The sequence below is a fragment of the Petromyzon marinus genome, chromosome 62 (assembly GCF_048934315.1).
Source record: "Petromyzon marinus isolate PM22_M1 ecotype Great Lakes invasive population chromosome 62, UKy_Petmar_22M1.pri1.0, whole genome shotgun sequence".
Lineage (NCBI taxonomy): Eukaryota > Metazoa > Chordata > Hyperoartia > Petromyzontiformes > Petromyzontidae > Petromyzon > Petromyzon marinus.
In genome coordinates this window covers 9886191-9905807 of record NC_133728.1, presented here as the reverse complement: position 1 = coordinate 9905807, position 19617 = coordinate 9886191, and the positions used below count along the sequence as shown (strand labels likewise).

General features: G+C 44.9%; 1 protein-coding gene across 1 annotated transcript; it reads left to right on the top strand.

Moving 5' to 3' along the window:
* The first annotated feature begins 1646 nt into the window (after positions 1 to 1646).
* LOC116955933 (nicotinamide N-methyltransferase-like) lies at positions 1647 to 19340 on the top strand. Its single transcript, XM_032977292.2, has 5 exons — positions 1647 to 1806; positions 10682 to 10854; positions 12933 to 13140; positions 15217 to 15306; positions 16852 to 19340. The coding sequence occupies exons 1-5, from the start codon at positions 1751 to 1753 to the stop codon at positions 17192 to 17194; spliced, it is 870 nt and encodes a 289-aa protein (XP_032833183.1). The 5' UTR covers positions 1647 to 1750; the 3' UTR covers positions 17195 to 19340.
* Positions 19341 to 19617: the final 277 nt, after the last annotated feature.

The window sequence follows — 19617 nt, the reverse complement described above, 5'->3', positions numbered from 1 at the left end:
TAACTTAAATATTTAGTAACAGGATTTTGTAAGTTGCACAATACAATCGTATTCATTGTGGAGGTGTTGTCCATCTTATATACTAAGAACCCCCCGTCCCCCCATCAATTAGCAGATTTTAATTGTAAATGAGAACGCAATATTCCCGTGAAATATCAAAATAAATCTGTAAAACTAGGAACGGTATATTTTACATTTTTTGCAAAAAAAACGATTGACTGATATAAAACTCCTGCAACTTTGCAGACATGTATTCATGAGCAGCCTGTCATCCTTACAGGGGCGGCCACAGTGGTGAGACGTTAACTACCTCGCTCGGTATACAGGAAGTCGTGGTTCAATCCTGAACTTTACGCCAATATATTTGGAGTTTGCATGTCTCTCTCCCCGTGATCATGTGGATTTTTTCTCCAGGTCCTCCGGTTTTCCCCTCCACATTTTGAATCAACCTGCGTTTCGAATATTTGGCTACTATACATTTCCACTTGCTAAGCCACTTCGTTGAGCGATCATTTTTGGCCAGGTCACTTTTGAAAAAAAAAGCTGTAAAGCTCAGTGGACCTTACCTGGTAAAATAAAATAAAAATTACTCATTGGTTTTTTCGGTAAAGTCACGTATGTAGAAATACAATAAAATAATATTTAAAAAAAACAATCACGACGTTTCGATCACAACACAAGCGATCTTCATCAGGTGTCAAGAATAAATCACGGAGGTAAATACAACAAAAAGATGAGAGACGAGAATTCAACAAACCTGAAAAAACATTATGTGAAGCACAACCAGTCAGGCCAACAACACAGTTAGACACTTCCTGGCGGACCACGAATTTCAGAAGAGTGTTAAATTTCGTGTTCAACCTTTGGATTGCACATACCAGCATAGATCCAAAGGTTGAACACGAAATTTAACACTCTCCTGAAATTCGTGGTCCGCCAGGAAGTGTCTAGCTGTGTTGTTGGCCTGACTGGATGTGCTTCACATAATGCTTTTTCAGGTTTGTTGAATTCTCGTCTCTCATCTTTTTGTTGTATTTACCTCCGTGATTTGTTCTTGATACCTGATGAAGATCGCTTGCGTTGTGATCGAAACGTCGTGATTGTTTTTTGTTTTAATATAATTTTATTGTAATTCTACATATGTGACTTTACCGAAAAAAAACAATGAGTAATTTTATGCAGTCACGAAAGCTTTAATACTTTATTATAAAATAAAAAGTTTAGTTTCGACAGATATGTCCTTCGCCTATGCAGCTAACTTTAAACAAAAAAAATACTTCTACAAATGGTCAGATTTGTTGGTGTTGATAACTATGCACGGTTGCATCGCCAACGGGCTGGGTGGGAGCTTCAGAGTAGATAACAATCTTAGTGCAGTGGTGATTCTTAACCTTTACTGCAGCCTGGCATTCCTTTGGTTCTCAATCATACAAATAATTACCTTAATAAATACATCGGTTTGATGGTACAAAGTAGTTGGACTTGCGTGCCCGTGTGTTTTCGATTATTTACCTTAAGAACCACTAAGTCTTCATTGGATGTACCAAACCCAACCTAAAATTCCCGAAGTGTTGCAGAAATGCAGGCGGTGCACATCAGAAGTATTGCCCTGCAGCGACTCTGCGAGTCGTTCAGGTTCACTTACCTGCACTCATGAAGTGGAATATGCTTACATGGCACTGGTCGTGTGGGAGGTGTCGACGAAAAATAGGATTTAAGAGCGATGCGCCCAGAGTGAGATGTGCCTTTTATGCATCTGGCCACGCATCGTTTCTGCCACCACCACCGCTGCCACCATCTGACGCTGTAAGTTTTCATTCAATCGATCCACACGTACATACATATGATCTCACTTGCTCAGTTAGGCACGTAACGCAATCGTCCTCCTCATAAGTAAGACAATTAAATTCTCACTGAGAATTCTCACTGAGAATTTTATTGTCTTATTTTATTTTATTATTTTATTCCCATTCTACGTGACTTTACCGAAAGAACCAAGAAGATGAATCCTTGCAGTCACGAAAGCTTTAAATCGAAATTTAACCACGCTATGAATTGTCACGATTCAGGGGTTGCCATTTGATTCAGGAATCTGCTGTCGTGGTTTTGTCAATGTAAAATCCTCTAAGCGGCTGCGCGCTGGTTGATGTGAATCAATTACAACGTGCGTGTCTACGTTGAACTTATTTCGCACCGTACGTAGACAACCGCGCTGATATTTTGACGCGGTGTAGTTGGGAAAGCAACGCTAAACTTGCAAACCAGAGGTCGCCGGTTCGATCTCTCGGCGCGGCAATTGAATGTGTCATCTACTTAAATACCCCCTCGCTTCTGTCCACCCAGCAGTGCCAATGTTGCTTGTGATTTGCATAAATTGTGCGTATTCCCACCTTTTTCAAGACGTCCGGGTCAGCGTGGAAGAGTAGGCCAATGCACCTCTCCAGAGGTGGGGATCTCTAGAGCTTCCTCTAGTGAAGCCTTTCTGCTAGCAGTGGCGTATCCAAATAATTACAGGTCTGCCAAGTTACCTCTTATACTGTGTGTATGTTGAACTTCTTTCACGCCGTACGTAGCCCAACCGCACTAATCGGAAGTGTCATGGAAGGACAACTAAACACAAAAAATCGGGTTAAAGTATTTTTTTTTCAAGCTAGATTTAAAAGTGCAGTGTCCCAGTGGCTTATTGATATCGAAAGGAAGAGCGTTCCAGACGGCCGCAGAAGCGCATCTGAAAGCGGGGATGGTCGGAGTTTTCGTGATGATGGTTTATGCTCCTGATGGAAGCGAAATACGTTGTCGCAGTAGTGGGGCGTTGTTGTTACTGATGCTGTGTGTAATCACTATCGAGTCATTTGCACATGTACTTTTTTTCATTATTGGATGCTTTGGCCAATGTCAGTACATTGTTTTTTAGCTACGCCTGGTATACATGAAGTTGTGCGTTAAATCCCGATCCTGATGCCTGCTGTATATTTGGCGTTTGCATATCCCTCTCCCCATAGTCGCATGGATTTTTTCTCCGGGTCCTCCAGTTTTTCCCTCCACATTTATAATAAACGTGCGGTTTAGAGTATTTGGCTGCTATACATTTCCACACGATAAGCGAATTCGTAGAGCTATCATTTGTGGCCAGGTCGCTTCTGAAAAAGAGCTACATAGCTCAGTGGCCTTTACCTGGTAAAATAAAAAAGTATTTTTTTTTGTTTAGTTTTAGAGAGCGAACATTCAAACTACACACACAGAAAAATGTCCCCTGGTCGGGAATTGAATCCAGGTACCGTCCTGCTATGTGGTGCAGATTCTACGACTGCGCCACCCTGTACGCCAGATACTTTAAATAGCTAATCGTTTCTCCATTCCATTCGTGCCTTTGTGTCTCTAATCCACTTTTTGGGCTTGGGGGGGTGCGGTGTGGAAGCTTCTTCTACTGGGTGCTGCAGATATCGTGTGACCACCGTTGAATTCTCTAAAACGTAATACTGTCCATAGAGTTTTTTGGGGGGCTTAGATCGCGTAAATATGAATGCGTCGTTAAACCCACCACCAACCAACACAGCCAACTAGTAAGGTTTTACACGTAACAACAATTAAGATTTGTCACAACATTTACAATTCGAGTACGACATTTCGTCGGTAATTGCAGCCAGCCTCATCAGGCGACAGCCAGACTTGTGGAAAAATCCTCCTCCTGTTTCGGTCTTTAGATGGATAAATGTGACGTCGTCACTTGTGAGCCAATCAGGTGCAAGGACCAGAGGAGGGCATTAATGTTTTCATATAAATAACAATGGCTATCTAACAACAACAAAAAACATATATTATGGAAAATATTATATTCTTGGTTCTTTCGGTAAAGTCACGTTGAAGGGAAACAATAAAATAATAAAATATATATAAAACAATAAAATTCCAACGTTTCGACTGTAACACAGTCATCATCAGGTGTGATGACTGTTTGTGTTACAGTCGAAACGTCGTTGGAATTTTATTGTTTTATATATTTTTTATTATTTTATTATTTCCCTTCAACGTGACTTTACCGAAAGAACCAAGAATATGAATCACTGCAGTCACGAAAGCTTTAAATCAAAATTTATGGAAAATAGTGTTCGCGAAAGGTGACGTGTTAAACTAACGTAACACTGTATGAACACACAAATTAATAAGTAAAGGGAAAAAAGTTAAAGGTCAATTAATTGGGGGGTGCTGTACATAGACTTGGTGAGAGCTTATTTCATTATCTTCTATGTTTACCAATGCTTTCGATCATTTCCATATTTTTGTAATTAAAGTTTTTTCGTTCGTGAGAGATTGGATGTCACTACATCACTTTCCGCAAAAATCACACTCATTTTCATGAAGGCGTCTAAAACATAAAAACATTCAACATTCTTGCTTAAATAATTTGCGTTTGGAGGGAGGGCGCGATGGGAGAGCTATTTGGAGCTTTGAGCTGACTTGGCAAGACAAAATGAAAAAATATCTTTTGACCTAAGGCAATAAATCATATTTCATTTATTCATTCCAAAAATTCCAAACTGTCACAAGACCAAAACCAGAAAAGTGACAATCCTGAGTGATCATTAGTGCAGTCCAGCCTGTCCTTTGCAACACAGAAGTATACTTAAAATGGGCCAACTACTGTACTTGTACAACATTCATCACATGCACGTACCACTTGGAACATGCGTAATAATAGTAATTTAGTGCTTTTTTTGGTATTTTTGTCGCAATTCTCATAGTGCCAGGTTATCATCATGAAGGAAGGCGCTAACGTTTCACAGGTGTAGTGTGCGGACGTTTCAGACTATGGGGATAATGTTGCTACCTGTCATCGCAATTCGATAATTTGCGGGTACATTTTTTGTCGAATTTGGTTAAACTTGCGATTATCTGTAACTCTTTCGATTTAAAGCTTTCGTGACTGCAAGGATTCATCTTCTTTGGTTCTTTTGGTAAAGTCACGTAGAATGAGAATAAAATAATAAATTGATAAAATAAAATAAACGTCGTGAGAATTTTATTGTGTTATTTTATTTTATCAATTTATTATTTTATTCTAATTCTACGTGACTTTACCGAAAGAACCAAAGAAGATATCTGTGACTCGTTTCGAATGATGTCACGGAATCCTTAACGTCCACTCAAGTATACAGCACGTGGTATTTTCTGGTGAATAACACATGACTAATAATCAATCTGCAATTAGCGTGTACATGTAAAAAGCCACTCGGGCACACAAATGAAAATCAAACATCCGAATGTTTGTCTATGCTTAATAATCTGAGAACATAGTGAACTCATTTTACCCTCTTTATGTAAATTCTTAGTTTCACGACGCCGAATGATCACAATGAATGTGTAATCTGCTGGTTAGAAAAGGGGAGCACGGGTACGGGCACCGCTAAGACAACATCCAATCTGAAGGGGAGAGGCATCTGGGGCAAAGGTAATGGGCGGGGCTGGCCGAGATGCCCCGGAAACCTGCTCGAAGGTTCCACGATAGGGCGTGGCCGGAGGCGGAGCCTGCCCGCGCTTGGGGTGATATAAGCGGGAACGGAGGAGGACTCGGGATTCGTGTGTGGAGTCTTGGGTCCAGACTGCGCCGCCGCTCGCCGTCATCTCTCTTTGTCGTCCGGCCACGTGGAAGATCTCCTGCGGCTTGCATCACCCTCCCCGGCACGCCACCAGCCAACGGCGTGGCCGAGTGCAGGCGGTGGAACCACGCCGAGTGACCGGCCGTGTGTGTGTAGCCTGTAGAGACGCTAACAGCCAGTGTTGTAGTCAGAGTGAGGGATAAGGTTGGCCTGTGTTGTGCCCGTATATGAATAAAAGAAGAAGTACCCTCTACACGACGTTTCGCGGAAGTATCTCATTACAAATGCATAGGCGTGCCTCACAACATGCCCTGCGGCATGTGATGGGTCCTATATATCTTCTGCCGTGATTGTAAAAATATGCTGGCTGAAAAAACAACAACCGCCATTCGCCACTAAGTGGCGGTGACGTCACCACGACGCTTGTGCCAGGCCATGTGCACCTTGAGGCCACGTAAAGTGTCGAACGCCCGCTGGCAGGAGGTCACGGGGCAGACCCAGGTGCCACGGGTCGACTGACTGAGATGACTGGCTGATGCACCACCTGTGCCCCCTACTGTGCCAACCTGCTGTGCTTTAGCCACCCGGCGCTCCGCTCGTTGTTGTGAGCGTCGCTCCTCCGCCCTCCGTTGTTGTTGGAGGGCGACTGCCTCCAACTGCCCAGTAGCGTTCTTCATGAGCCTCCTCCACAGAGGCCGATCTTGACACCGCTGGTACCAGTCATCGGCAAGTCCACTCAGCTCCACGTCCTCCTGTACCACATCACTTAAAAACACACACGCACATACTTGATGTTAACTTGTGTTGCGTTTTCTCGTCCACTTCCGTGAGAAAGAGGCTATTTGAGATGTCTGGACAGCTGCACAAACTAGAGAACGCGGGTGGGCCATTGTGATGGCAAGATTTTTTTTCAAAATTGACCTCGTTTCAGAAAGCATTTGTGTCTCTTAGCAATAGCGACCTGCTACACTGCATCAGCCTCCGCACCTCCAATTAGCACGGCTGGCTACATGCGTTGCGAAAGAAGTTCAACATACACCTGTACACACGACACAAAACACCACACTGCTCAATACCCCCCCCCCCCCCCCCGTATCAGCTCGTTCAGACCTGAATATGGAATCCCGTTTATCATTTGTTCAGAAACATACCTCAGAAAAAAATTCCACCAAAATGTTCGATTCACAACTTCCTTAATCATTCTTAAATCAAACAAATAACTACCTGTAGAAATAATGAACAAACAAAAATTACACTTGTTTATGTGTCTAACTATATTAAAAACTAGAGGGCAGTCTGTCTTATCTTCCCCATCGGTTCAGCCCCCTTCACTCACCTCTTCTCCCCTTACCAGTTTCTCCGCCACGGGCTCTACCCTCCTCTGTTGGCCACTCTCAATACTCTCACCAGGCACCTGACACTACTTACCATCTGACAATCTCACCAGATGCCTCACCACTCACCTCACACCGCTGCCAGTCACCCACCCACCAGACACTCACCTGTGACATCTGACCCTCACCCAGATACCACTCACCAGATACCTCACCAATGCCCACGATGTTACTCACCAGTCATCCACTTGGCCCCTTACCAGACACATCTGACACCTCACCACTTGGTAGACACCAGACACTACGCTGCTGACACCGGACACACCACTCTCCTGAAACTCAGTAGACAGCATTCGCCACTCGCTGACACACTTATAATAAAAAAAAACGCACCTGGCACTCCGTAGCAATTACAGCAACACGTATCAGAGCGCACACGTATACGTGCGATACGTCACAGGTAAGTTCACATGGCGACATTCACCCCTCCTGAATCACACGATATTTGTGTCACTCCCATTAAAAAAAAAACATTCAGGAAAGTGGTTATCAGTCTTCTTCTATTAAATAAATCACCAAACATTTCCACTACAACACCAGAACAAGACGACCCAGCATCTGGACCCAGCTATACCGCAAGCACTCTGTTCCTTGTGACAGCTCGATAGCGACTCGCTTCACGAGTTCAGAGAACCTCGCGGGTGATCAATCCCCCAGTGTCTCCTTAGTCGAGTGTGGTGCCTTACACACCCCACAGAACTTGGTCACTCTTCTGCCTGAGCCTCCCGAACCTTTGCTGGTTCAGAAACATTACCTATCCCACTCGCTAGGCCACGCCTCCTGCCACGCCCTCTCGTGGAACTTTCTGGCCGGTCCTCAGAGTTTCTCGGCCGGCCTGTTGTATATGAGCCTTTTCCAAAATTGATATTAACAATAATATTTGCCGTTATATGTCATTTTTTTTTTACAAACAAAAAAATTAATCAATAAAACCCGTAAGCCAGGCACACGAAAAACCAGATGTCGGTCATAAACAGGCCATTAATAAATAAAGAAATAATAAAACTCTCGAGGTGAGGATGTTAGCAGCTATCTGCGAAGATCTCCAGATGAACAAGAGTTTGATGTGCCCTAAGGGAGGTCACGCAGAGGGAAGCCCTCCGCAAGCCAGAAATGAGGACGCCCACGGGTTAAACCATATTTTTTTTTAAACAACGGTTAAAATTTAAAATGCAATAACAAGAATAAGCTAAAGTTAGCGGTCCACGCGCTCATTCCAATTAAGACCAGGCCACCAGATACATCAGTGAATAATTATCCAATAATTAATTCGCTATCAAATGATTTTCACCTTTAATACTTTTACTGTTAAAACAAAGCTTGGAGACAAAATACAGTCACATCAAAGGTTTTCGAGAAGGAATGAGACAACGGGCAAACTTGCGAAAGAGTTTAAACAATATCCCAAGCAACCCCGACCACCTTTGTCTCTCTCGCAAGAGCGGGGAAGCAGGAATTACACCTTATCACAAGGGGCCATCTGGAAAAGCCAGCCGGGTTTGATGAGGAGACACACCCCACCCCACACACAGCAACCAGGCTGTCAGCGAACCAGCACGGGCGCGTTCGCGCACTTCAACAGAGAGAGCACGTGCAACTCCACTCACTCAACTGAAGAAAAAGCTTGGCCAGCCGCCAACAAAGTATCAGCGAATCAGCGCTGAGAGCGCTCGAGCATCTCCACAAAGAAAGCACGTGCAACGTGGCTCAACCAGCAGCGGAAAAGCACGAGCAGCCGCCAACAACTTCAGCAAACCAGTGACCAAGCGCGTGCGACTTGAGTCATACAGCAGTGGAGGAAACCTGCTGTCAGAGAGCCGCCAGCAACCTCAACAAAGAGAGCGCGTGCGACTCGGCTCACGCAGCAGAAGAAAAACTTGACCTGTCGCCCGCGAGCGCAGCGTCAGATACTACAGCAGCGGAAAGAGCGCGCACCGGCGCAGCTCATCCAGCAGTGGAGGAAACTGCTGTCAGCGAATCAGCACGGGCGCGTTCGCGCATCTTCGAGGAGAAAGAGCGCGGCCAGCAACGCCAAGCAAGAGCGTGCAGCAGCTCAGCCAGCAGTGGAGAGAAACTGCTATCAGCGAACCAGCACGGGCGCGTTCGCGCATCTTCAAGGAGAGGGAGCGCGCGCCACCAGCGTGCCATCAGCATCAGCACCAGCGCGTGCCAACAGCGCGCCACCAGCGTGCCACCAGCACCAGCGCGTGCCAACAGCGTGCCACCAGCGTGCTACAGCGTGCAACTTCGCGTCACCAGGGCTGAGAGGGCAGCGGTCCTGCACTCAACACCCATCGGCGCGACGACGGCGAGCGTCGTGCTGACTCATCCAGCCAGCGGTGGACAGAAACTGGCAGTCGTTCGTATGCCCCCCACACTCTCCCCCCCTCCTCACTCCCCCACCGCTACACAACGAACAAACATTTTTTGACAAGGAAATCAACCTAGGCGTTTGCTCAACGCAAGAAATCAACAACGCTCCCATTAAACATACAAGACTCATGATAACTGCATCAACTATTAGCTGATAACGAAAAACATCGCCACCCGTTGAGTTACTTTGATGAGGCAATCAGAATTATTTCAGTCGAACGCATAATCGTTGATGAATCAATGAACGAACATCGCCGTGGTACTGTGCTGACGATTTCAAGCATAATAATTTCGCATATCAGAATGTGTTAAGGATTGGATACGAATCAAAGACCGAGTGCCGTGTTGTGTAATCATTCAAGAATACGAGTTTGCATATTATAAGGTTTTGATAGAATAGTTCGCTTGTTTTTAATCTCTCTCTCAACAACCGATCGATTGCGTTACGCGTCGGGAATTAACCACAGGTGCCGCTATCGAGGTGAAACAACGCAATCGTGATGGTATCATGTTAACGCTGTGTTGAAATTCCAACATCCCGAGATTGAGTTTTCATATTATCCAAAAATTAAAGTTAGCTAGAAAATAAAATTGATCAAAACAGAAGGTTTGTGTGTGATTCTTCCTGAAATTCTGCATAATATTGTCCTGCGTATGAGATCTGAATCCTGGGGACCTATCAGAAGCACACTATCACCACACATAATCCATAACACACATAATTCGTAATGTTCAATCGAAAGTAATCGTATCCTTATCGATAATACGGAATTAAAGAGCAGAGTCGAAACGACTCTCTCTCATTCACGCTCACAACGCCTGCGTCACTGCATACGATTAATTGCGTCATTCCAATTCATAACACAATCCTAGTCACCGAGGCTCGACCTGATAATCCATAATGACCCGCATTATCCTAACCACGCCCACTCGCATAAATTAATACGATTATCTCTCGAAGCAGCATAATTTATGCGCATAATTACACTAATTAACATAATTTCGGATAACTTATGCAAATTTCTAATTTCATTTAATTTTCATTATTTTCATCAATTATCATAACACCTATATATACAACAGGCCCCACCCTTCACCTTTGCCCCAGATACCTCTCCATTCGGGGATTGGATAATGTTTATAGTGGTGCCTGTACCCGTGCTTTCCGTTAATAACCAGTAGATGTCACTATCTCATTACACATACATAAAATGCACACTGGATGTATTTTCTTGCCATCCTACCTGTAAACCAATGAATCACAGACTTGTACCAGCAAGCCCAATGTGTGACTACCACCTTTTTGTCCTTTAAAAGATCGACAAAAATGGAAGGTCAAAACGTTACCAAGCGATACGGCCAGGACTATGCTACACACTTCAAAGCGCGGGAGTATTTGGACACGTACTACAATACAACACCGGAGGATTCGCCCAAGAGAGACTTCTTCCCCGAGCTCCTGCAGTTCCTGCATTCAACCTTCAACAATGGTGAAGTATTCAAAAGCCTGAATTCTGAGTCATGGCCCGGCTCAGGCTTGGCTCTGGCTCAAATGAGCCAAGCTCAAAAAGACATGCTTAACACCTTCCTGTTCCGAGACGTCTGCAAGTTGCAGGGTGTGGGTTCATCCATTTCACCCGCTGAATCTCGGAACGCGCGAGCAGTTCAGCATTGATTGTATTTAGAGAGGCACAGTAGCACCGTTGTTTTTAAAGACGTACTCAGCAAAGAGAACTATAGCGACATGACCGCCATACTCTATGGTAGCTGGTACCAAACTGTGCCACACGCCCTCCCACATGGCCTTGTGGGAGCCTCGATACCAATAAAGTTATTTTATATAAATCTTTCCTCTGGTTCCATTCGTGTATGTGATAGGAATGGAATCAAAAGAAAAAAATATGTACCTGTACGTCATCCTAATTGGAAAGGGTTACACTCAGCTAGTTCTGAGCATGCGCACAGCCATTCTCAGGATTTCCATTAGCTGTGTCTGAGCCAAGCCATGGCTGCGTTGCTCAGATTTCGGAACAATTCGTTTTATAACATACATGTCGAATGTTATACTGAAAATTGCTGAATCAAGAATTGAAAGCAAAGCAGATGGGTACATTGCAAAGGGCCAAGTTGTTATTTATGGAAGGGATACATCTCAAGATAAGCAATTTGAAGAATGAGAACAATCTCTGTAAGGAGCTTGGCGTTTAACACAAGTTTACATTTGTTCAATTGATATTTAAATAGCATTCAATGGAATATCTTGTTTGCCATACTCTAACGACCAGAGTGGACTGGAAAGATAAATGCCTGATTGTATATTTGTACATGGGTCAAATAGCAACAGTACAAATATCCAAAGACTAGAGGATAAAATTATTGGATTAGAATTGCAACATGGGTGCACATTATCCCCAACACTTTTTAACAATCATGTCGAGATGATGATATCAGCTTGGGAAAACGTAATGGAAGGAATGATCGTATGACAGTAAGATGAAGCATATTTTCATATGACAAGGCTGGCAAATACAGGAGAGTTACAAGTGTCAGTTGCGATGCTAAACGAGGCAGCCATCGAACAAAGACGGTCACTGCATCACGCCCTTTCAAATGCGCTTTTGGACCAGTCTGGAATGCTCTTCCTTCTGATATTTGGAAGCCCTGGAGCTATGCACTTTTAAATCTAGATTAAAAACTAATTTCTTTAGATCTGCTTTTTGTGTTTTCGTTTGTTGTCCTTCCCCCTGCACCTGAAATTAACCCAGTTGGCTACGTACGGTGCGAAAGAGGTTCAACATACATACATACACTTCTCTTGAGATGGCACTTTATTGAAGATACGTTCACTTGACATCAGGCCAAGACCCCACTGCAACAGCCCCAAGTCTCCCGCGCATCTCCCTTATATATCAACACGAGGCCACGCCCCCCTTCTCGATCATTCCGGTAGCCACCAGTCCCTTCGCACTCGCAAGTGGTACCCCTGTCATTACCTCCCCTGGCCACTAGTGCATTCATACTGTAAGCTGGCTTCCTTGTCATTACCTCCCGTGGCCACAAGTCCCCTCACATCGCATGCAGGCTCTATTATTATTACACATGCAATTAATTCCAACTGTGATATTTTATCTGGTGGCACATCTTTATTTAGTTGTTTATAATTTATCTCATTTTTATTGTTGTTATTATAGAGTCTTCAAAATGACGTTTCCACCATTTCCATAATTGAAGCAAATTGGCAGGACCCCGGGATCCCATAACTGCCCCGCGGTGGGAAAAACCGCGTAGCGACACAAGTCTCGCCTTACCGACAACAAAACTAAGTGTCAATCGATTGGCCTCGTCGAGAGCTACTCGGGGCACTAAGTTTCGGGCTCGCGTTTGGCCGGTGGGGTGGTGCCCATCGTGTTGATCACCGCCTGCTGGCGCTTGTTGGCGCGAGTCTGGGCGGGCGGCGCATTGCTGTCGGGATCACGAGTGGGGCGGACTGAAAAATAATAATTATTGACCTGATTTTTGCGGGACCCCGGAGTCCCGCCAAATGATTCAATTTCCGTTGTTTTGCCAGGCGAGATCAGAGGTCAGCGCCTCCTGGACGTTGGATCGGGCCCCACCATTCACCAGGTGCTGAGCGCGTCAGAGTGGTTCCCCGAGATCTACCTCTCCGACTATGCGCAGAGCAACCGGGAAGAGCTGCAGAGCTGGCTCTGTCACTCCTCGGACGCCTTTGACTGGACGAGGACGATAGAGTTTGTGTGCCGGCTCGAAGGACACAGGTGCTGCTGTTCGCGATGCGTGCTCCATGGCGGTTTCTGTGTTGTATGCCCGGATCTTCTCTATTAGCTGCCTGCTAGTAAAATGCTGACCAAAAAAAAACATAAAATCCTTGAGAGGTGCTGTGCTTTGTAATAGCCTATTGAAGATATGTCACTCTCTGGAGCGAGCCAACAGATAATGATGTATCGCCCCAAAATATCTCAGTGCCATGCCAGATAGAAGGCCAACATTACAACACCATCTTAACATTACAACACCATCTCAATCACACCTTCAATCAGTTTGCACCTCCGATTAGCGTGGTTGGCTACGTACGGTGCACAAGACAAAGACCAAAAACAGACCACCTACCTCACATGGTGCACGTGCAAACAGTCTGGAAGTGTGTCAAGGCCTCTGAATGGTGCAGGGAGGTCTCAAAGAGGATTGGCTAAGGACAGATAATTGAAATGATTGGGAGAGAAATTCAAACGTAAAAGGCAGGAAACGAGGGTTGACTGTCGGGGAGACGGTTGACAACCGTTGGAGGAGGAGTAGGACGGGGATTGGCTGAGGGAAATGGGGGTGGAGCGAACCTTCCAGAAAGGGGTCTCGAGGGATATAAAAGGGGATAGCACAAGGGGAAGGACGATTGGACAGAAGACGAAGTTCGTGCATCAAGAGCCGAAGTTTGGGCCTAAAAAACGTATTGGTGTCCATAATTAAGGCTCTTAGTAAAGGAAGAGCATGTGTGGGCATCATGACACATACATCAAGAAAGTTAGCCAAAAAAGGGAAAATAAACACAAAAAGCAGATCATGTGCAAATCCGATGGTATGAGCCGGGGAGCTGATGTGCTAACATTTCAGACAGCTATACCTGGAGATCCCGCTAAATAATGAAATGCCTATTGTCACAAAAACATTAAATCTACACCAATGTACATAAATCCCTCGCCAACCGCGGGGATGGGCAAATCCGCGGTTGGTAAGCTACAGGTGCTTATGGGAAATAGGGGGTTAGGGGAACCACAGCCGCGGTCAGACTCGTCATAGCTTAACTAAGTTGCCTGTTTCTTCAATAAACACGAACAAAATACAGTAAATTACACGATAACATAATAAAACATAAATAAACATTACATTCAATAAACACGAACAAAATACAGTAAATTACACGATAACATAATAAAATATAAATAAACATTACAATAACTACATACCTTTAATATGGAGGGTAGAAGTCCATTATTTCTCCAGCTAAAAAAAACTACCAATATAACCCGTATTGGCCAAACATCCCAACAGTAAAAAAATACCTGTAGGTTACACATAGCAACATCGTCCCCTGCCCGAAAAACTGAAACATTCCTGAGACTGGGCTTGTCTTGGGTAATTAAGTGGAAATAATTATTATTTGTATTACAACAGAGGTGCAGGGTCTGCAGTTATTTGTATTTCGTAGCAGGTAAAGACATCTCGTCCCTCCTGATGAAATACAAATGTATGCATGTAGCCAACCATGGCACGTAGCCAGCCGTCCTAATCGGAGGTGCGGGGGAAGAACAACAAACTAAACACAAAAATCACTGAAAAAATACGTTTTCATATTGCTTGTGTTGTGGTCGAAACGTCGTGAGAATTTGTATTGTTTTGTATATGTTTTATTGTTTTGTTGTTTACCTTTAGCGTGACTTTACCGAAAGAACTAAGAATATGAATTACTGCAGTCACGAAAGCTTTAAATCAAAAGATATTAACTATGTTAACCTATTTGTATTTTTATTTTTAAATTATATCTTAAAGCTATTTTATATTCGATATTTATTCAATTTTATATACTTCAGCCCCTTGGTGTTAGTTAGACTTTTAACCCTTATTATTATAGTAAGACTTGTTTAAAACTTATTTAAGATTTTAGATTCCTATATGTTGAATGTATGCACCATCCTGCCAAAGTAAATTCCGTGTCGGTGTGAACTTTCATGGCGAATAAAACCCTTTCTGATTCTGATTCTGATATTTCATGAAATCGCCGCTCACAACTCCAGAAACCATGCCGGCTTTAACGCGACGATGGTGGTGTCTGCCTGCAGAAAAACGGTGGAGGAGAAATCGGTGCACGTGCGCAAGGCGGTGCGCGCCGTGCTGCCCTGTGACGTCAACCAGGAAGACCCACTGCTCGGGTGAGTTCCTGCACAAATCTCAACGCGTGCAGAACAGTGTCATAGTTCATAGTTCATTTATTTGGTATAGCCCTGTGAGCCATTCGGCTCTTGAATCGGGTGCAACCGCAACAAACAAAAAACATGAACAAGAAAACATCTTAAAGTGATTATGTGACTGTGCAAACAGAAAATCCAGGAAAAAAAATATCAAAATATTCCTGAAATAGCACCGTACACCAACTCTGTGTGCAAAAATCCCAGTGGGATGCAAGTCAAATAACAACAACAACCACAAGACAACTAAGATTAAGGCCATCAGTCTAACTCCGTACTGCAATAAACAAAAACATGGCCAAAACAAAAAAAACTTTTCTAAATCACCAAAATAAAAGCCATAAATCCAATGTAACAGTGTCGCAGTGGTGACTCATCCTGAAAAAAAAATCAATACATCAGGTAAACTTTGTTTGGCATTCGTGTGGCCCAAGTAGACCAAGTGTTCAAATATCCCATCAGTGGGAATCCTTCGGTCAACAACTGTTGGCGACTCAATCCGACCCTCTACCTATTGCAAACTTTTCCGCAAGTAATCGTCCATTCACACAATATTAATGGCCTCAACCACTGAAATGCCAACACATTCCCACGAACCTCAACAAACCGGCTCAAAGCACGTGCTCCCTTCTTTCAGGAAACTCCTCTAACCTCCCGAAAAGCAAATCATCTTTACGGGTCATAGGTCAGCCAAGTACCTGACTCAGCCCTCATCTCTAACCTCAAGGGAGTCTGTAAACTCCTGCATATCCGCAGAGCCCTTTGGTCCATATTTTACTACAAAGTCGCTCCCTCAATGGTATCAAACAATCCTTCAGTCCCTGTATCCGTTCACTCAGCAGCTTTTTTATTGGGTGCAGTTGTGAACAATTGCCATGTCAGACATAAGTAAATCTATTTAACACGTAGGCTTTCGCGACTGCAGAAGGCGGCAAACGTGGCCCAGTGCTGCCGTGAAATCGCCTATCGATCTGCACGCTGCCTCAAAGCACAGCGTGGAGATGATGCAAAGGGGCCTTGGCTCCAGGACCTACGGAGACATTATCGTGTGGACAGTATAAGCGGAACGTCTCAGAAATGAGACAATGGTGGAGTGGAACAATAATGAACAGGCGGTGCCTCGAGGGTGCCTTGGGCCACAGCAAGTAATTTTCTTGCTGTGGTTTTCACACCTGATGATGATTGCTTATGTTGCAGTCGAAACGTCGTGAGAATTTTATTGTTTTATATTTTTATTGTTTCCCTTCTATGTGACTTTACCGAAAGAACCAAGAATATGAATCGCTGCAGTAACGAAAGCTTTAAATCAAAAATACCCCCTCACTGTCCAAGACGGAAGAAAATGGCTCCGCCCCATAGTCCATGACGACCAAACTAAGGCAAACCCCATTCACATTTGTGGGAGTAGACGTGGCTCGAGGCACCGCCTGTTCATTATTGTTCCACTCCACCATTGTCTCATTTCTGAGACGTTCCGCTTATATTGTCCACACGATAATGTCTCCGTAGGTCCTGGAGCCAAGGCCCCTTTGACTGCATCATCTCCACGCTGTGCTTTGAGGCAGCGTGCAGATCGATAGGCGATTTCACGGCAGCACTGGGCCACGTCTGCCACCTCCTGCGGCCCGGGGGATGGTTCATTCTTGCCACGGAGCTGGGCGAGACGTTCTACCACATTGGCTCCGAGACCTTCCATGTGCTGAGCTTGAATGAGACGGTCATCCGGCAAGTTGTAGGCGATGCTGGCCTCATCATACAGGAGTTGGAGATGCATCTCGCGCCTAAGCCATCTCCCGATGATACCAACGACCACCAGGCCCTGCTCTTCCTGAGAGCCCAGAAGAAGATGTGAGATTCCCGTGCCGGAGTCTATGGTTATGGTGGTTTCTTTCACACACAATTGTAATCTAGACCAGTGGTCCCCAACCATTTTCGACCTACACATCAATATTTACCCTTGAACAAGATTCACAGACCACCGGTAACATTTGGCAAGATTAAATGTATCCTTAAAGTGGCATGATATTTTATTATTGAAGAGCCATAAAATTATGAACTGGATTTTAATATAGTTGTACTTATTAGATATTAAAGGCTCGTGCAATGGGCGTTAAACAATACGGTTCTTTGTAAAATAAAATTTATTTCTCCAATAGTTCTACAGACCACTTCCCACTGCCTTGTAGACGACCAGTGGTCGTCTATAAGGCATTGATCTATATCAGTGGCTCTTAACCTAGGGTGCACGCACCTCTGGGCATGTGAAACATGGCCAAATTTGTTTAGAAGGCAAATCATCGAAACACAAAATAAGCATGAGCACGTAAGTGCAACGTACTTTGTTTCATCAAACCCTATACATATTAACATTATGAATAAATTCACGATTAAGAACCAAAGTGGTGCAAGGCTGTAGCAAAGGTTAATAATCCACTGGTCTATAGAGTATCCACTTGCAGGGGAGTTACGTACATTAAGCTTTGGTACATAAAGGTTTCTCAAACGTTAGTTGGGAATAATATGATTTTGTATGCATGTTTATTTTTATCAGGGTTTATCTCAGCAATCTCGTTTTTGACGCCGCTAATATCCATCATTTTATTGATTGCTGTTATAGATATGAATTATATTCCAATTTAAATGGTATTCATTTTGAAATTGTGTATCAATACAATTCTTATCAATTACTTTTGTGTGTGTGGGTAAACTCCTCTCCTTATTGATATGAAGCTTTCGTGACTGCAGAAATCCATACTGTTTGGTTCTTCCGGTAAAGTCTCGTAGATAGAAAATTAATTAAAATTAATCAATTAAAATTAATTTTCTATCTACGTGACTTTACCGAAAGAACCAAAGAGTATCCTCTCCTTATGTATGACAATTCACTAACATCTCCATAAACTCTATTGGCTGTTGTTTACTCCCAATATAACATTCATATTCTCTCTGCCTAGGGTCGACTCGTAGCTGCACTTGCTTGCGTCTCACGGACGCTGCGAGCGGCTGGGAGTCGGTCCAGACGACTGAACGGCTGTAGAAGTCCTTCTACGGTTTTTTGCTCCCTCCTTTTATGCCCTGGGATTCCGAAAATCCAGGGTTACGTGACGTTACCCTACGCGGCCAATCGTGCACCTACCTTTCGATATTAAACCGATGCCCCGCCCTTGCCTGGAGCGTTACTTTCTGTTACACCTCGACCCATTGTCTACGCACCTGCCCTCCTCATCCCGGATTCAACCAGTTTGATTGGGGTGGCCCAGGGATTTCCCTCCCCCCTCCTCGTCTGCACTGCCGGCGTAATATTTCCCCCCTGGCCCCTCCCCCGTGCTGTGAGCGTCTCATTGCGGCTAGCCCGGTGAGCTTCTGTGCGCCCATACAATTGTAGTGACTGTGAATGTCACTGTGTGGTTGCTGGGCTTACGAAGCAACGGCGGATAATGTTTTGGCATTGTGTACCCCGCTTACTGGGCGTAGTACCAGCCCTAGCGGGACTTGGGTGAGCGCTGGTCAGCGTGGAGGCACCACGTACAGTGTGTGGTGCGGGGTCCCGGTGAGGGAGTGTCAGCCAGCCAGGGTTACGTTGGGGCATGATACGCTGGTTGACCTGCCGACACGTGACAGGATAATATTGGAGGGGGGCCACCGGTGGACGGGGGCCGCTGGGCGGGCACGTGGTATAGAGGAGCTCTCGGGAGCCTTCGGGAAAGAGCTCGAGAGATCTAGAAGGTGGGCGGGGCGAGGGGCGGAGCCAGCCCCAGCCCAGGCCGATATAACGGAGGCCCCGTGAGGTGCTCAGGGTTTTTTGGGTTGCTGGTGAAGAAGACCGACGTCGGGTTAAAGAAGCCTCTAGCCACGTGGTCCGGGACCCAGCTTGTGGTCCGGACAGGGATAGCGAACCGTGTCTAGTTCTGCCGTAGCGTGGCTAGATGGGCATTCAACACCCAAGTGTAGGTTGTGTTATGTTATGTTGAGTTGGTGAAATAAAGTGTTGCTCCCAATACAACGTCTGCGACTCAGTTGGACTCACTACACAATTTTTAAACCAATTTTAGGGGCACCGCAACGTAACCTGTCTTGCGAGGGTCGGCCAATCTCCTGGCACCAGGAAACCGTTGGACTTTCCCTCTAGGGGCCCTTCGGATTAAAACCCGATGTGCCAGGCAATCCCCCGCCAGGACACTACGTGCGTGCGCTGCGTGCGGGTGTGTGTTTAGTGCAGGGGCCAGGAGGGAATCGCGGCGCTTGTGGAGTTGTCCGCGGTGGTGGCACCACACT

Bases quoted from the DNA above. Each gene is read 5' to 3' on its own strand.
- LOC116955933 (XM_032977292.2), top strand. From the start codon at position 1,751: ATGCATCTGGCCACGCATCGTTTCTGCCACCACCACCGCTGCCACCAT. The intron at 1,807-10,681 runs GTAAGTTTTCAT...GTCCTTTAAAAG, and splicing joins CGCTGCCACCATCTGACGCT to ATCGACAAAAATGGAAGGTC. The intron at 10,855-12,932 runs GTGAAGTATTCA...TTGTTTTGCCAG, and splicing joins GCATTCAACCTTCAACAATG to GCGAGATCAGAGGTCAGCGC.